Source organism: Gossypium arboreum, chromosome 2, assembly GCF_025698485.1.
Source record: "Gossypium arboreum isolate Shixiya-1 chromosome 2, ASM2569848v2, whole genome shotgun sequence".
NCBI classification, from domain to species: Eukaryota; Viridiplantae; Streptophyta; class Magnoliopsida; order Malvales; family Malvaceae; genus Gossypium; species Gossypium arboreum.
The window spans coordinates 10,320,461-10,339,368 of NC_069071.1; the positions used below are offsets into that span (position 1 = coordinate 10,320,461).

At 32.1% G+C, this 18,908-nt stretch overlaps 2 protein-coding genes across 2 annotated transcripts; one reads left to right on the top strand and one right to left on the bottom strand.

Annotated features, from left to right (window-relative positions):
* The first annotated feature begins 2,852 nt into the window (after window positions 1-2,852).
* Window positions 2,853-6,922, top strand: LOC108464112 (protein VASCULATURE COMPLEXITY AND CONNECTIVITY). Its single transcript, XM_017764213.2, has 3 exons — window positions 2,853-3,123; window positions 4,377-4,579; window positions 6,323-6,922. The coding sequence occupies exons 1-3, from the start codon at window positions 3,028-3,030 to the stop codon at window positions 6,660-6,662; spliced, it is 639 nt and encodes a 212-aa protein (XP_017619702.1). The 5' UTR covers window positions 2,853-3,027; the 3' UTR covers window positions 6,663-6,922.
* An 825-nt stretch (window positions 6,923-7,747) lies between these two features.
* Window positions 7,748-15,362, bottom strand: LOC108467123 (uncharacterized protein At1g51745-like). The gene is made up of 4 exons (XM_017767644.2): window positions 14,772-15,362; window positions 12,453-13,009; window positions 11,975-12,277; window positions 7,748-9,127 (listed from the first exon to the last, which is right to left on the bottom strand). The coding sequence occupies exons 1-4, from the start codon at window positions 14,948-14,950 to the stop codon at window positions 7,830-7,832; spliced, it is 2,337 nt and encodes a 778-aa protein (XP_017623133.1). The 5' UTR covers window positions 14,951-15,362; the 3' UTR covers window positions 7,748-7,829.
* Between the last annotated feature and the right edge of the window lie 3,546 nt (window positions 15,363-18,908).

An 18,908-nucleotide genomic window follows, 5' to 3' on the forward strand; every position in this document is an offset into this window, starting at 1 on the left:
TGTGTATATTGAGGTTGCAATGTAGTTGTATGAAAACTGTATCCATAAAGTAAAGCATGTGCGAGTTGTATTGAATGTATGGGTGAACTGTAATGATATGCAAGCTATGAAATACACAAGTCATGGAATATATGAGCTCTATGTAAGTCGTTATGTGTGAGTTCTCTAAAGAAGGTAATTATGTGCAAGCTAAATTGATAAGCGTGTTATGGCAATGTGTAAGTCGTATCATTGTGCAAGTTGTTTAATATGCGTACTGTAAAATGTGTGAGATGATCAATATGCATGCCATAGAATGTGTGAGTTATTCAAATTGTGTGCCATAGAATGTGCGAGTTGTTCAAATATACGTGCCAAAGAGTGCGAGCTAGGACATGTGCGAGCATAATTATAATGTTCACCTTAAAAGCTGTGAGCTATGGCAAGAGAGAGGACTCCATATTGGTTGAATGTTTTTAGTACACCCCTAGAGCTTGTGTAATGTTGTATTGATGTGCTACCCCTTTTGCTGCAAAAAGGTTAAAGATTTCTAGAAACTCACTAAGTTTATTTTAAACTTGCCTAGTTTTTCTTCTTTTCCACCTTTCAAGTACCTTAGGTTGCAGACCATTTGAAGGGACTTAGCCAGAGCGCGACATCATTTGTGAGCCATCCTTCTTGTAATTTCTGTACATGTACATTTTGGGGCAACACGCAGATTTGACCAGCACTTGTTTTTACTCTTGATGTATTTACCTATGCCTAGTTTGCACCTATATTCAGTTCTCTTATGTAAGAGGTTTGACATTGTCACCTCACAAAACATTGGACCTTTATTCTAAATGATTGAACATAATTGTATTTACTGGTTCAGTTTATATTCCATACGTTAGCTAGCTGAGCGTTAATTAATAGTGGTACACCATATTTAACTTGAAGTGAATCATTATTTTCTTCTTACCATACGTCATTAAACTTCTCGGTAACACTCTGGCTCATTGATCATCCCGGTGAGCATAGTGGTGTTACTTGAATGCAGTTGGTGTGATATTGAATTGGCAAGAATTGAAGTATTTAAGTTTTATTTCAGGTGTTTCAGTCTTGTACTAAAATGGACCTTATAGAAACAAAGAGTTACGTTGCGATGATATACTCCCAATGTCGCAACAAGACCAAGTCAATATATTACATCAAGATGAGGAACCCTCAAAGTCACGATGTCAACCTAATAGTTTGCAAACATTACAATTTGGTCTTAATTTGACCTCGAGTTAGCAATAAAGCTTTCGTAAGTTCATGTAAGATCCAAAAATGATTATGCATCATATTATACACATGTTTTACTTATATTTGAATGTATAATTGTTTTAAATCATATATAATTTGATTGTAATTGCTCCAACAACAAATGTAACAACTTGTAGCTCAAACCCGACGATTAGGTCGGATATTTGAGTGTTATAATTCCAGCTAAACTCGTCTAGGGAATTACAATATTTTGTAATTACTACCCTAATCATTACATTTTCATTCAATTACTTTGTATTGTCCAAATAGACCCTAAATTAACTATTATTATTTAATTCAAATAAACAAACAAACAAAAGAAAATATCCAAAGAGCTTGTCTATCCCGATAGTTCATATAATCATATTCGAGCCATTTGTTTTTAATGTGAAATTTAATATTAAAATTTAATAAAATTAATTTATATTTTTATAAAACTCTTAAATGTTAAAATATTACACGTTAAAACTCTAAACCTTATACCTTAAACACTAACACCTATATATTAAAAAAATTTTTACTCACAACTTTAACCCCAACCTGTCTTAATCTAACACTTTCCTAAAATCATAACCCTTAAATTTAGTTAAAATAATATACCATAAACCTTGCCTTACTTTTTTAATTGTTAATTTTATTTAATTAATCAACACTAATTAAAATTAAAATATTAATTAAAAATTGATTTGGTATTAGAAAATATATAATATTAATTAATTTTAAAAAAATATGAAGTGATATTTTTATTCGATATTTAAAAAGTGATTTTTTAGGATAATTCTAATCTATATTAAGCCTTCAAAAATTTGGTGACATTATTCAACCGAGTGTCAACTCTATTAACTAATAACTAAAATATCGTTGTTTTATAAAGTAAGTATATTATTTTAGTCTTTTATCTTTTATATCTTTAAATAAATATAAACATTTCAATAACTTTACCTTTTAAATCAAACTCTTAATTAATTTTTATATAATATTTTTATAAATTTATTTATTATATAAATTTATTTTTCACGCAATTATGCTAGTAAGGTAATTTAATATAATTGAAATTCAATAATAACGGTTTTAATCAAGAAATAATATAAAAGGGTAAACTATATTCAAGATTATTAAATTATTAATAAATTTAATTTTTGGTCACTCAATTTTAAAATTTACAAAATAATTATTAATTTATTCAGAATTTTATTTAAGTCACTACGTTATTAAAATTGTTATTGTCGCATTGTTTGCACAAATTAAAAAGTTTCTTGCCTCTTCTTTTCTATAGTTTAATTTTTTTCATGAAATAGTTTTGAATATCACAAATTTACAAATCCAAATTCAAACAGTTTTCTACTTTGATTTCAACACTAACTGTTAGATCGATTTAAATTTAAGGTATATTTTCCTATTCGTCTATACGATCGTCAAATCGTGGCTCAGAGTTCGCTAGCTAAACTTTAATGCAAAAGATTTACAGTTTTAAATAAAAACTTTAAAATAGTTTAGTAATTATTTTATAACATTTTGAAATAATATAATCTTACTAATAATTATTATTCTAAGGTAAGTTGTAATTTACCCAATATAAAAAATACATAATATATCTAAGAGCCACAATTAGCAAACAGCAAGCTTTGGTCTGGGTACCAACTTTATGTTTTCTTTTCCCCTTTCAGAAAAACAACTTCCTTCATCCTAAGTAATTTGTATCTGTTTCAGACAAAGAGAAAATCTCAAGTTTTGAACAAGGGCTGTGCAAAGGAGAAATAGATGGAAAGAAAGCGCTTAGTTTTATGCAGTGTTGTCGCCTTTCTGGGAGTATTATCAGCTGCTACTGGTTTTGCTGCTGAAGCTACTAGGATCAAGGTAAGTTTATATATAGAGTTTTGATTAGATCTTCCGTGATGAATTTCTTATAAATTCTTGTCCTTTTTTTCCTTTTCTTTTTCTTTTGGCTTTGCCTTACTCCTGTCTGTTTTGGGGTGATCAACACTCTACAAAAGAATAAAAACTGCTACTTTAAAAAATATATATTGTCTACTTCTCTTTTTTTTCCTTTTAAGTATACATGGGGGATGAAAAATGAAATATAACTTAAGAGTTAAGACATCTTTGTTTTAGTGGGTATGGTATTTTCTTTTAGTAGAAGACTATAGCTTCTTCTTCTTTTTAATGCTTGTGATTTCTTATGAAAAATTCCTTGAGAAACATAGAGAAGCCAGATGATATTTTCTTTTGTTTTTTAGTGCTTGTGAACTCAGACAAAGAAGATAATGCTTTGAGAGCCCTACCCTCTGGTATTTATTTAGCTAAGTGCCTTTTTTTTATTGGGAGTTTTTCTGAAGGGATGAATGTATGAAACAGAAGCATAGAGAAACCAGATTTTTAACATAAGCACAGGGAAGTAAAAATTCAATCTATTTGGGGGCTAGTCATTATTATTATTGAAAAGTTAATGGAGGAGAGATTCATTATAGACCAAAGTGGGATTTGATCTGTAGAGTTTGAAGTCTTACCAAATAATGGGAGAGTTTCTAGCAGTGAGGTTTCTGTCTCTTTTTCATCATATTTTAGTCATCCTGGCATATAGAATGAGTATTGGTTAAACCACTTCCATGTTCCACTTGCATGAGTTCAGTTTTGTGCATGCTTTGAATGGGACTTTGGGCAAGTTCTTACAACAACCCTTTGATTAGTTAACTTTAGTCTCTTTTGCACATTGAAAGCAATTTATTTGTCTCCATTTTCACTGTATTCCATTTTACGGGGAGCACTAATATTTCATATAATTGGATGTTTCTTTAAAATTTTGAGCTGAATGCTTGCACTCACGAGTCCATGCTATTTTTTTGGAAGCCTGAGTTAAATTGTTAAGCGCAGAATCTATGGTGTGGAGAGCTTTATGTTTCTAAAGACAAGTACAAATGGTGAAGTTACTTGGTTCATCTATTTTGTCCAAAATACCTGCTGGAATTAATTTTCAAAATCTGTTTTAATTGGAGCTTGTGAAACTGAAAATATGAATGATATGCTACTACTTCGCCATGCATTAAGTTTACTTGGATATATGTTTTCTGGAATTCTTGTGATGACCAATTGTTCTTTTTTCCCTCATATAGGCTTCAGAAGTTAAGTTCGTATCCACTACACAATGTTCTTATCCCCGGAGTCCTGCACTTGGTCTTGGCTTAACTGCTGCTGCCGCACTTCTGGTAGCTCATATAATTATTAATATTCCAACTGGGTGTATTTGCTGCAAAAGAACCAGTCGAAGTTGGAACTCCTACTGGACAAAAGCTCTTGTCTTCTATGTTATTTCCTGGTGATTCTCGAGCACTTGTTGATAAGACTTTTTTCCTGATTTATTTTTGGCATCATATGTTTTTTGTTTTCTTATTATTATTGGTAGGACTAGGGACTAAATTTTGGAACCTGGATCTTGTGCTTTCTTCATAGGATAAGTAGCCTTTATTGCTGCACTACTCTAACGACCTGTATGTTCAATTTGATTTGTTCATGATAGTTATTATTTCCTTTTAAATAAGAGGACACCATGACTCAATCATCCTTATCATTTTAAGCCAAACTGGCTTAATTTGATGTTTTTGTCTTTTGGGAGAAGAATAAATCAGCTTTTGATAATAGATAGATGCATTTTTCTAAAACCAAAAGAAGTTTTCTCCACTTGCCTGTTTGTTGTTGTAGAGTGGGGCACAATCATCATCATACTAAGAATAATAAAAATAGCTTCTATGCAAAATTTTAGTGGCATTCATTTAAACTTTAATGTCTATATTACTCTGGTTAATTTTTTTTAAATGAAAGAATCCTTAACAGGATTCTTGTTTGAGTGCAGATGCCCTAGAGTTTTGTTTTAGATACGGATATCCCATTGTTCTGAAGTGAAGGTTGGTTTGCTGGTATCTCCTGGTGAAGTCATTTCTGGCTTTCTGGCTTCTTCTTCTTAGTGATGTGAATTAAACATCTAGACACTTTTTGCTTAGATACTTATACCTAAGTCCTAATTTAGGCGACATCTACTAGTTATCTTCTTAATAAGATGTTTGAAAGAAATTAATTAATGAAATGCTAGGCATTTGCAGTTGTAGGATCAGTAGTTCAACTAGGTGTCTATTGTGACCTCAAACTCGGCTTGGGCTTTTCCATCTTTTGACAATCAGTTAGCAATTGGTTTTGGGTGCTTAGCATAATATCAAAGCCTGGGGGTGGGACATGCATTGCCTTGTATGTTCTTTGTTGATTTATGGTTATAGTCTGCTTGTTTTGCCATTGTTTCAGTTGGCATTTGGCCTACATATATAAGTGGGGTCTTCAGGCCGGTTTCATTTGGGTGTTGTTGTGGCCTTATATTCAAATTGGAGTTGACTGTGAAAGAGGATTATTTGGCTTAAGAAGCATAGGATTAGAACCTCAATATATGGGTGTCTAGTTGATTTCCAGTTCTGCATGTTTGTTTCTGTTCGCCAGTTGCTTGAGCCAAGGATTATAGGTTGAGAATATGAGTAGTCTTTGGACTGTTAATGTGCCTGGAGAAAGAACTTTGAATTGGAAGGATTCATAGGTGTATGGATTGCAACTCTTGAAGTTTTCCTACTTGTTATTGAAGTTTGTGATATCATTTTTTCTTGCCACTGTAACCTAAGAACCCATTTAGAAATAAACTCCAAAGAGTGTCAGCTTTTTTTAATTCATTTTGTTGATTTTTACTGCATAGAGGGAGATGAGGACAGGTCTGGTATATCTAGAAAATTTTGTAATAAAAGCTTCAGCTTGCTTTTAGTTAGAGAATGGCTAGTGAATAACTTGAGAGAAAAAAAGAGCGTTTACTTGCTTAAATAGATCTCTGAAGCTCAGATCTTCTAATGTTTGAAAGAGTGCCTGAATGTTAATGTGAACTTTAAAGAAAGCAGAGGTGTGTTCTTGGTTATTCCATGTGATGTGAGTAGTCCCACTTAGGCTTAATAGTCCAATCTGGTTTTGCTTGCAGTGTGCCGACTATCTGTCTTTGAGTAATGAATCAAATGCTTATTCCATATCCATGCAGGTTCACATTTGTTATAGCTTTCCTTCTCTTGCTAACTGGTTCTGCACTCAATGATCAACATGGTGAAGAGAGTGTGTACTTTGGCAACTACTACTGCTATGTCGTGAAACCCGGAGTCTTTGCTGGGGGAGCTATCTTAGCCATTGCAAGTGTGGTTTTTGGGATCTTCTATTATCTCACCTTAAACACAGCAAAGAACACAAGTGAACCTTGGGGCAATTCAGCTGTTCCAAATCAGGGTGGCGGCATAGCCATGGGACAACCTCAGTTCCCAACCCAGACCTCTCAGGATCCTGTTTTTGTACATGAAGATACTTATAACAGGCGGCAGTTCACTTGAGAATTGTAAGACCTTGTTATTGCTGCATGCACTGCTTGTAGCAAATGAAAATGATTCCCCAACATAAATTTTACAGAACAAACTTTAAGCAGAACCGGTCGAAGCTTTTCATGAAGATTTGTCAGATAGCGAAATTCATCTGGTTTTCGTATTATAATCTTGAATATGTTGTATTTATGTTCTTCTTTTTTTTAGTGTATTTATTCGTAACATCTTTCAATTTTATTTCTTCTCTAAAATCACCCTATTTAACAAAAGAAGAGCTCCTATTTTATAAATCTTATCCCACTTGAAAAGTTTAATTTTGAAACCTAAAAATAAAAGTAAAAAGTTAAACTGGATTAGCGAAATTTGCACTATTGCTGCTAATAAATACAATTTCTTTTTCGCCCAAAATGGAGTTGGGTCTTCCCAGAAAAAGCTAAAATACAGCCACCATATGAAGAAACCGAGTCAGGTAATTGTAAAAATGTGAATACATAAGCTTGCTAGGAGCACAAAAGAAACTCAGAATATATATATGTGGAAAATGGAAGGACAAACGGATAGCAGAACCCAGCCATTCGGGATTGTTGGTTATATCTGCTTGAATGAATAGCATTCGATTTATAAAACCTACTCCGATATAAATAAAGTACTTTTCAATATAATTAGTGTACACATCTAAAAACAAATGTAAAAGTGAAATATATATATGTATGTATAACAGATTCCACCTGCTAATGCTATCGCCTTTTTATCCTGTCCTGTTATTGGTAATATTCACTTTTACAGTCAAAATCTACTTATGTTGGTAAAACTAGACAACCATTTCCTGACTGCCCGAACAAGAGTAAAGAATAATGGAATAGGCTGGCCCGAGGAAACCAGATTTTATGCAAATTCCGAACCGCCTGCTTCTTGTTCCATTGATTTCTCAGAAACAAATGTCAAGTGAACCCCTAGAACGCTACAAGTAATAAATATGTTCTTATCATGTAACTTAGTTTCGAAGCTGATTACCTTACCTGGTTCATCTAATTATTGGAAAGAAAGAAGACACCTCAACTTGACAATGCTGACAATGCAGTTGGTGGTGGGAATGCTTTTTGTCAAAAAGAGGAAATTAGCAATTGCTTATTTTGCTAACAATATTTAATGTTTCATCGTATCAATGTACAATGTAATCTATGACGGACCTCTTACTGCATCACTAGTGGAGAAAATCACTTTACTAGCTGCTTTTGAAGGTGGCCTATTGATCTTCTCAAGTAACCTACTAAATACTAGTTTGACAGGTATGCAAGCCACTGTTGTAGGTCCAGATGACTCTGGTCTAATTAATCCATCCATTTGGTGGTTATCGCTATCATGTATAGGCTTCAAGCTGAGTTTATGTTCTATACCAATTGAAGACAGAGCTCTTGTTTTCTGGCTAGAAATTAAGCTTACCTTCTTCGGTAACTTCTTTTGGAATTTCCTCTCAGTTGGAGAGCGTGAACCATGAGATATGCTCTTTTTAACCAGGCCTGCCTTATAATCAGAACTTCCTGTATTGTACTTCTTGAAAGGTGGTTCACCTTCATGGTCCAAGGATTGATATTCAGCTGCTTCATAACTACCCAATGCAAATGGCGGGTTGGGCCGGGGGACCCTAAAATTGGTCCTCTTGGCAGTCCTCCATGCAGGCGGAAGTGAAGTATTTCCATCATGGTTATTTAGTCCATTACTGAAATAACCATTAGTTGGGAGAAGGGTGTCAGTTGAACTGTCTTCTAGAGCTTCAATTTGAATGGGATGCCCTATAATGGCCTTCCCATCCAACTTGCTTAACAATGAAACAATAGGTACAGGAGGTTTCTGATAGCTTGCTTGGACTTTCAAATCAACATCCATCAACATAGATCTTCTCTTCCCACGGAAACTACGATGGGCAGCAAATGTCGGATCAAAGTGCCACACTCTTTCCTCCCACTCTCTTTCCACAGCAGCATGGTTCTCCCAAGGCATTCCTTCCCAATCAGTGATGTTATGGTTGAAACTATATCTCCTTCTGAATGTATCCCTTGGTGTACGCAAGTATCTTCTATCATCAAATCCAACCATTTGGGTACAAAAATCTTTTGCACTCCAATCAGCCACATCAACATCATCGTCGAAGTCATGATTTAAATGAGAACTATGACCTAATGGCCTTCTTCTAAGAGTTCCCCTTTCTTCATGATATGTCCCATGAGTAGATCCATCATAACCTCTTATCTCTGCTGCATCCATGGACCTTTTTGTCAGATTTCGCATGTTCCTTTTCCCTTTTAGCTGCCATTTGGACACTGCTTCATTCATAGAAAGGTGATCATGAGAATAGAAGTGAGACATCTCACCAGAAAGAGATGACTCGTCAGATTCTCCCTGGCCCATGCTTCCACCTCCTAGGCTGTCCGGCCTTCGAAAGCCACCCAATCGGACTTCCTTACAAACAGTAGCACCTGAATACATAGAATAAAGAAATAATGAGAATAGTAATCAGTTACCAAAAACTACCAATAGTTGGGCAGGCCATTATGCTTTCCAAACTAAACATCAATTCCATCAGGTAACCAACACTGATGTTTGTTGGACTCAAGCGCAGGTGTCTGTATGTGTCAAAAAATCTGATTCATTAATTGCCTTAAATCCAAAGGATCCATAATAAAATTATGGGTGCTGAGACTCATAATAACATTAATATAATAGTATGCGTTTATTCAATTTCAATAGACTTTATTGAATCATGAATGGGCTTTCAAATATCATTGTACATTCAATTTTTTAAAATGAGTTTTGAATGTAAAAATTTTCTGGACCCAAGTTGGCCTGAAGAAGTAGATAAACTATGTGTAGGTGTCCTAATGGACCCAAAACAGAGCAAAATGAACCAAATGGATAAAAAAAAGGTTGGCAGAATAAACATGATGAAAAGTAGTCACATGATTGAGCTTAGACTTTATGACACTTAAATGAAATTTCCAACCATCAAAATTGTAATTATTTTCTGTCCTATTTCTTAAGTGTATTTCTATGTTTCACTAATCTTCCTTCTCCTGTTTTCTTCATTCTCTTTCGTCCTTCTTTCTTCGCCATCTCCCTAGATAAGCAAGGAGAATTCAACACATATCCCATACCCACACTCATATCCATGTCTATTTCTGTCAACACGGTCTAATATGCTTGAGTCCAAGAGCAGAGATCAATACCACAAATAGTTAGACAAGTCACGATGCTTTCTTGACAAAACATCAAATTTCTAAGGTAACCAGAAGGACATCAATGGATGGCAGTCAAACCATAGGGGGCCATGCCCACCCAAGAGTTATCAAATTCCCACATTTTGATCGGCAAACTAAGTCAAATTCAAAAGATTATTTATATACACATATATAGGCCCTTGAAAATTGCTAATGTTATATTACAATTCTATGATTTATATTATTTTCATGCATATTTATATGCTGACATCTAGAATAGGGTATTTATGAACCAAGGAGAAATTCTGAATTCATACATAGCCAATAAACCAACTTTCAGATTCCATTCTAGATTTTTGCTTTGGATTAAAGCATTATCTTTCAACTACAAAATTTGACCACTTTACTCTATAATTCATTTAAACTACAATAAATACATATATATTATGAGCAAATTTTATAACAGTAATTACATTTTTTTATGAAAGAGAATTTCAAATATTTCTTAGGTTAATATACTAAAAAAGCACTTAAACTAATACTCTTTGTTTAAAGAAGCCCTTATACTATTTTCGTAGTTAAATAAGCCCTAGCCTATAATTTTTTAAAGAAGCCCTTATACGATTTTTGTAGTTAAATAAGCCTCTAACCTATAATGTTTACCCATAAGAGCCCTTGATTTTAATGTCAAAGTAAAAATATTTTGAATTTTAGGTAAACTAAAAATATTTTGAATTTTAGGTTCTTTATCCTAATTTTTTGTTAATGCAATAGAAATTATATACACTTTACCATCAACATAAAATTTAAAAGAGTAATTTGAATTTTCAAAAGAGTTATTAAGTGTATTATATATATAAGCACTTTCAAAAGAATTTAAAATATTATTTTATTTTTATTTAATAAACTATTCTCATCAAACTAATATCAATATTAAATGCAAAAATTCAAAATATCTTCCTTTAATATTAAAATCAATGGCTTCCATGGGTGAAAATCATAGGTTGGCGGCTTATTTAACTACAAAAATAGTATAAGGGCTTGTTTAAACAAAATGTAGTAGTTGAGGGGCTGTTTTAGTATATTAGCCTATTTCTCAACAACCAACAATTACAAGTATGTTTAAACTAAAGGAACACCATTAATGTGTACAATGCTCCGTTGTTCAGACTCCATAATAGGTAGAGCACTTGTGTCAACACAACTCAACACAGATACTTGTATGGGATCTGGGTTGGATTCTCTAGGGAGATGGCAAAGAAAGATGGAAGAAAGAGAATGAAAATAACATGAGAAGGAAGATTGGAAAAGCATTGAAATGTCAAAAATAATAAAAAATTTGGGGTTGGAAATTGCATTGAAAAGTCAAAAACTCTAAGCTCAAATACATGAATACTGTTTATCTTGTTTCTTACACCAAGGTACTTGTCCTTTTCTATCATCCATTTGGTTTATGCTGCTTGGTTTTTGCATGTTTTGGGTCAATTAGGACAATTGGGCTTCAATTTAACTACTTTATGCGCCAAGGAGGTTGACTAGAGTATTAGAGCTCAAAAAGGTTTCTCAAGGTTTTAAAGTCCAAAGCCATTTTAGAAAATTGGAATGTACAATAATATTTGAAATCCCATCTATAATTCAATAAAAAAAATCTCCATTATAATTGAATTAACATAGACTACTTTATTAATTTATAATGTGTCCCCCACACCTGTATCGTAGTTTTAGATCTTTCTTAGCTGTATCTACATGTCTTCAATTTAAGACACTTAAATGAATTAGACACTTTCGCACATGCCTCCACCCAACACCTACACCTGAGTCTGAGCTACATAGGTAACAGAAAACAGTATGTGAAACTTAAGGTTCTCAAGTCAAGTAACAGCAACAGAAGGATTGCATGCCTGCAGGATATGCTCAATCCTAAAGTAGAAAAAAGACTTATCTAGGATGCAAGATACTCTTCCCAACATAATGCATGAAACTTGAACTAAGGATTGCATGTCTGTAGGATATGCTCAATCCTAAAGTAGAAAAAAGATTTATCTAGGATGCAAGATACTCTTCTCAACATAATGGATGAAACTAGAACTAAGAATAAGATCAGTTAACCTGAGTGTGAAGTGATATCTTCATCCATATCTGGTTCAGTCTCAGATGAATCAGACTCTGACTCAGATTCAGAGGAAGTTGATTCAGAAGAACCAGATTCAACATCTTCCAAGAACTCCCTAGTATGATCTTCAATAATGTGACTACGAAAAGGATAAGAATCACACTCCACAAAATGGGAAGGTGACATCTCAATCTGAGTTGGAGGAATTTCTTTATAATCCAAGGCATCAAATGACTCAGGTGGGAAGTACATGCATCTGCTCCTCTTTGCCTGGGAAACACCTCGTCTCTGCTCCCCTCCTGAAATAGAAGTAGAAACAGCACAAACATCAGGATGCAAAAAATCAAGAGACTTCTAATTTCGCACTATTCTGCAACACTTTAACAAAAGGATGTCTCATGCTATATCTATTGACAAAAAACAGCTAAGTAATTCCCTCATGTAACCTTTTCATTTCATCTAAACAAGATTTACCATTTATGTGATTGTTCCTTCCCATGCTAGAAACCTTGCTGGAAGGAGATAGAGTCTCATCAACATCCATAGCACCATAAGATGTAAGCTTTTGTTTTGCATATGCAGTTTTGAGCCCCAAATCCTGCAATCCTCTCATCCGGGGTAAGACTTCAGCAGGGTTATTTTTCCAACTTGGTTGATTTTCGACTTGGTCTTTCTGCAAGTTTACAGGGCTGCTCACTGTCTCACCCTTGATGGAAGTATCTTGACTCCTGGATTGATTTGATTTTGACTTCCCAGGTTTCCCGTTACTAATATCTGAACCTCCAGAATCCTTTTTGGTGGAACCAGAAGATTTAGTTTTTGCATAGGAAGGTCTATCAAATTTTCCTTGTTTTTTCAACAATTCCTTCTCAAGTTCAAGTGCATGAAGGATAGCATCTTCCCGTCGAGCATATTTCTCTCTTTTCTTGGGTGGCATACCTTGTGAGGATTCTGCCCTTTCAATGCAATCATCAAACTCCCCACATCGAAATGCCTTCACACGCTTAGACTTTTCTAAATTGTACCAATCACTGAGAAGAAAGGAAAAAATGAAAAAGTCTTACAAGCAAAATAAAGTGAAATCAGACAGAAGATTATATATCATAAATATTCTAATCAAAACAAGGTTAAAAAAAAAAATAGTCATGACATCATAAAGACTATATCCACAAAATATATACAGAAACGGGAGACAATAAAGCAAAAGGAAGTCCCAGGAATATTCTCCAAATAAGATGACCACAAAAACAGTTGCAAAATGATGGGAGTAATGCAAATCTAAAAAGTTTATGTTCCCAGGTTATTTCCACATTTTCCACATCAATTTAAAAGAATTAGAGAACTTCAAAATTTTCCAGACAAATGGGGGTATGAGAGGTAAGGAAGACAACCTGGATAGGAAAAAATATAAACATGCAAAAGAGGAAGGGAAGGAAAGGAAAGGTGATAGTCTTTCCATGATGTAGAGGAATTGTCTAGGAAAATATGACACGAATGGATTAATTAAACTTAGGGGCCACGTTCTAGGACCAGAACTCGTTTAACATTGCAACAAATAACGAAAGCATTTATATAGCAAAGAAATAACAGTATCAGATTCTCAGTAAATTAACAATCAAATTAGCATAACTAGAAGTCAAAGTTGCCTCAAATACAGTTCTCTTCTAATAAACTTCAGATATGCTAGTGGATACCAAAGTTATTTGTTGGCCTAAAACTTGAAAAGAGAACTTCTGACTTATTATGACATACAATAATCGCCAAAAGACTACATAAATAACCTTTCTCCATACTTCTAAAAGTCAGTTTTGGCTTGTATCTTTCATGGAAATGTAGAAAACATCACTATGGCATCTCTTACTCTAACATGGATAAAAAAGAAGCAATGAAATAAGATAACAGATATTTTTATGTTCCACTGCCCAGAATAAGGTTTAAAGGGCCATAGCTAGGGCCATAAAAATTCAACAAGTACATTGTACAAGGGCAAAGTCATATCCTTTTTGACATTCTTAACTAACATAATAGTGCAAACATTATTCTAAGGACATTAATGACGTCAAAGTGTTACATTATTAATTCATTGAGCAAGGTAACATATAATGTGCCATTAAGAAAATAAAAATGTGCATGGGTGTGTACGGTGGTAACGGTGCTAGTCTTTTACAAATAATTGTTGGTATCTATTTATAGGTCAAGCATTCAAACAATAGATGAACAAAAAATTAATTGCAGCTCTGATTAGTCTTCCACCCTATTCTCCTCTCTCTTTAATTAAAAACAATGAAGTAATGATATATGTCATTCAGACCCATATTTAGATTTTAGATCTTCAGAAACCTTTCTGCACAGTGACAAGGAATAGACTCTGGAGAAAACCATCAACCATTCACAACTTCCTAAGCAAAACTAAAGATGAATCAAAACCGAGATCAAATTATAGTGCGTCACCAGAATACTTCATTTGCTCTTCATGTCTTATATTCGTAGGATCATTCTCACTTTCTGTCTGAAACTCAATTAATCCTTAACATGTTGGTACCTTAAGTTCGTAAGACTCAGAACAACTGGACTTCATTTGCTATAAACACTCCTAAAATTGACATAAATCTCATTATTCTCTATTCTTCCGCTACTTCAATTCTATCCTGAATCACAGACTGCTCTAGGAGTATAAACAAGTAAAAGTTCTACATTTGTTTCTTTAAAAACGACTTGTAAATATTTTCTTTGCAATGCTCAAATGAATGAAGGCAATAAAATTCACAAATAAGAACAAAAAATAAGACTTACACGCTGGCATCCTCTCTGCCAAGAAGTTTGACCGGAGTTCCGGTCCTTGGAGACATAAGGTGAGAAGTTGGTAACTCTTCGGGGCCCAGTATCTTCCCCGGCCACCATGAACCGTTCCTCCGTCGTACCCATACGATCGACCCGACTCCTCCTCCGTCTGATCCTATTCCACTCTCCATATCTTTCTTTCTAAACACTCTTTCTCTACCTCTATCCCTATCCTTATTTCTCAATTTTCCGTACAATTAACAGATATCCCATCTATATCTATAAAAACAAACAGAAAAGAAAGGAAAAGCAAAAAAGTTTAAATTGAAGGTCTAAGAAGGGGGGTTTCAGCCTCCGGCGAAGAAAAAGGAGAAACGGAGATTCCGAAAGCGGGAGAAAGCTATAGATCCGAACAGAAGGATTCGGGTTAGGGTTAGGGTTTCCATTCAGAAATTAGATTTGGGGATTTTTGTGCATTTCTATTTTTTTTAGTTTTTTTTTTCTTGGTTGCATTAGGGTCTCTCTTTGTTTTTTTTTTTTTTCTTCCTCCGGTCTCTAGAAGTTTCTGTTAGTTCCCGTTCTTTCAATAGCATTATTTATTCTACAATTGTTCCAAACGTGAAAAACTCCAAACCGGTTTGAACAACCGGTTTGGTTTATTTTTGGGTAAATGATATCATTAGAAATTAAATGATAAGTTTTATTTTAGTCATTTAATTAAAAAAATTATAATTTAATTATTGAATTATTCGAAAATTTTTATTTAAATACTGAATTATTCAAAAGTTTTTATTTATGTCGCTAAGTTATTTTTTTTTTAAGTTTCATTAACAAGCTCCAAGCAATGATTCGATGATTGGTACAATGGATCAATACCTATCGACGAATAGAAAAACATATTTTAGGTCCAAGTTGATCTAAATGTCAATTTCAAAGATCGGGAAAAAAATCTATTTAAATTTTGGTTCGAAAATTCTTGACATCCAAAGTTGCTTCATAAAAAAAATTGTAGAAAAGAAATAGAAAAAGTTTTTTATTAGTGTAGGTAATGCGAACAAACAACGCCATATAATATCGATTTTAATTGTTCGGTGTCTTAAACGAAAACTTTTGAATAATTTAGTGATTAAATTATAATTTTTTTTAATTAAGTGATCAAAATAAAAGTTTATCCTAATATAGTTTACGTCGATTTTACTACAAGAGTGAGCAATGGTCCAAGATCATATCATAGAATCGTTGGCAACTATTCAAAATTAAATTTTTTTTATTTTTATTAATTAACAATCTAGGAATTAGGATGAGACAATTGAAAAAAGAAATTAAGATAAGTTTTATAAGTGTTAGATACAATGTTAAAACACATTGCATTTCCATATCCATAAAAAGATTGTCACAAGCCATATTTGACGGTAAAATAGAGATGAAAATTTAAAAGAAAACAATTTAAGATGAAATTAACTTCTCTTTACTAGTATTAAAATTTTGGATAAATTGTAAAAATAGTCATTCAACTATTAGCGTGCTTCTGCTTCGGTCACTCAAGTTTAATTTTTTTTTATTTTAGTCACTAATGTTATTAAAATTTAATATTTTGGTCATCATATGTTAGATTACTAAAGGAAGCTCTTTTTATTGACAAAATAACAAATTTAACCGTCTAATGTTTATAGGTTCTATTAATTTAGTCCTAATTCTAAAAAAAACTCAACACGTTTAGTAATCAAACTTCACAAATTTTACCAATTTATTATTGATTCTTAAAATTAATAAACTTTAGATTAAAAAATACATTTAAAAATCATTTTCGATAAAAAATACTTAAGATTTTATAAAAAATTACATACAAAATTATAAATAAATGAATACTCATTTCTCTTTTCTAACATGAAATTTATTTATTAAATATTATTTTATAAATAAAATAAATTTAAAAAAACCACAAATAAAATTTAAATCAGATTCAAACTTTTTCTCTTTTCTTTTTGTTTTATTTTATAAATAATAATTTGTTTATTATAATTCCAGCGTTATTCGTTAGTTCTCATCAAATTTGTTGAGCATTAGGCACTACATTCACCCACAACTATTGGCACCAATAACCCTAACTTTGAATTCTTTGATTTCCATATTATCTATCCTTGTGCCATCCAACTAAGGATAGTTGTAGAGCTATCTTTCTACCAACGGGGTCTTCAAGACTTCATCTTCATTTATATATCTCCAATTGTGTAAGTTCTGAAGCTGTAATTTTTTATCCAATTTAAACATGGTGGTTGTTAATGTTTAAAAAAAAAAGAGTAAAATTTAAAAGTAAAAAATAGAATGGAATGTGGCGTAAAAATAAAAGGTAATAGTAGAGTGAGGGTAAACAAGGGCACATTTTGTGACCAGTATGAAAAAATGATTTCCATGGCATCAACTTTTGAAATCCAAACAACAATGAAGTAGATTTAAGGTTATTGAAGATAGTGAGAATAAAAAGAATGATAGGAATAAAATGAGTTAGTAGGAGTGAATTTTGATATTATAATCATGAAATTAAAAATAATATTAATATGAATTTAATAGAAGATTCATATTATAAATGCCAGAATATGCCTTAATTATATACAAATTGTACAACATACCAAAAAAAAACAAGAATGATTGAGAATGTGAAAATCAATATAAAACAAATTATTATACGAAACAACAAAGACATGATCATTTTTTCTAATTATACAAAATATGAGAAGAATGGGTACACAATATGAACATAACATAAAAAATAATTAAAATAAAATAAATTATTAAGTTTATACTACTTTAAACAAAAACAAGATGATATGTAAAATTAATTATACGATTATAAATATAATATGAAAATATAATTAACATACAACACAATGAATATAACACAAATATAACGTGCGCACAATTTCTTTATTTTTATTTTTTCAAAATGGACTGAAACAAAGAAATATTAATAATCATTTTCACTTGAAATTGCCTATGCTATTAAAATTCAACACTTAACCTATAATATCTCTTTAAATTTTCTTTTCAAAATATATTTCTTTTCACTCAATTAGGTATTTTAACTTTCAAAATGCATAAAAAGGTTCTCAAACTTTTTCAAAAAAAAAGTAATTAAAATCCTGCTTTTTTTCACTTAATTAGGTACTTGAACTGTCAAAATGCATCAAAAAGACTATATGACTCAATGGCAAGGGCCCGACCCCCTAAAATGAAAAATTTTCCATTTAAGCCTTTTATAATTTATAAAATTTTAAATTAGTAATGGTAAAATTGTACTTTAGCACCCCAAAAATGATAAAATTTTGATTTAATCTTCTACAAATTCTAAAATTATAGACTATTAAAATGGCAAAATTGTATTTTGCTATCATAAAAGTATATAATTTAATTTTTCCCTCCCAAAAAAATTTCTAACTTCACCCCTATCCCCAAGTCATATTACTACGTCTCACATTTACAATGTGACATGTGGCAAAAAATAATAAAATCAATAAAATTTTTAAAATTATTAAATTTTAATAAAAATATAAAAATATAAAAATTTATAAAATTTTACAAAAATCATAAAAAAATTATAAAATATATAGAAATATAGAAAAAATTATAAAAGTTTATAAAGTCATAAGAAAATTATAGAAAATCTAAAGAAATATAAAACTTATAATAAAATTATAAAAATTATCGTACCAAAATAAGTATTTTATAATTTTTCTATAACTTTAATAGTCAACCGTTAAAATTAACGGTCAAATGGCCTTTTTCAGTGGCGGATCCAGAAATACAACTTAGGGGGCTAATGGCAAAATTTGAATTTTTTTTTGTGGGGGCGGAATTAAATTATATATTTTTATAATAGTAAAAGTGCAATTTTGTCATTTTAATAGTGATAATACTCTAGAACCGCATATTTTATGTGCTAATTGCATGCTTATTTTGAGTATGATCCTACTAATTTGGATTATTTTGTGGTCTTTTATCTTTTAGGGACTAAATTGGAAGCAAGAGGAAATTTAAAGGCAAAAAGTACGAATTTGAAGATATAATGGGCCAACATGCAAAGAAAGAGTGAAGTGGTGCCAAAAATGCAAACATGGAAGACCCAATGACTAAAAATGCAAAAGAAGAGAT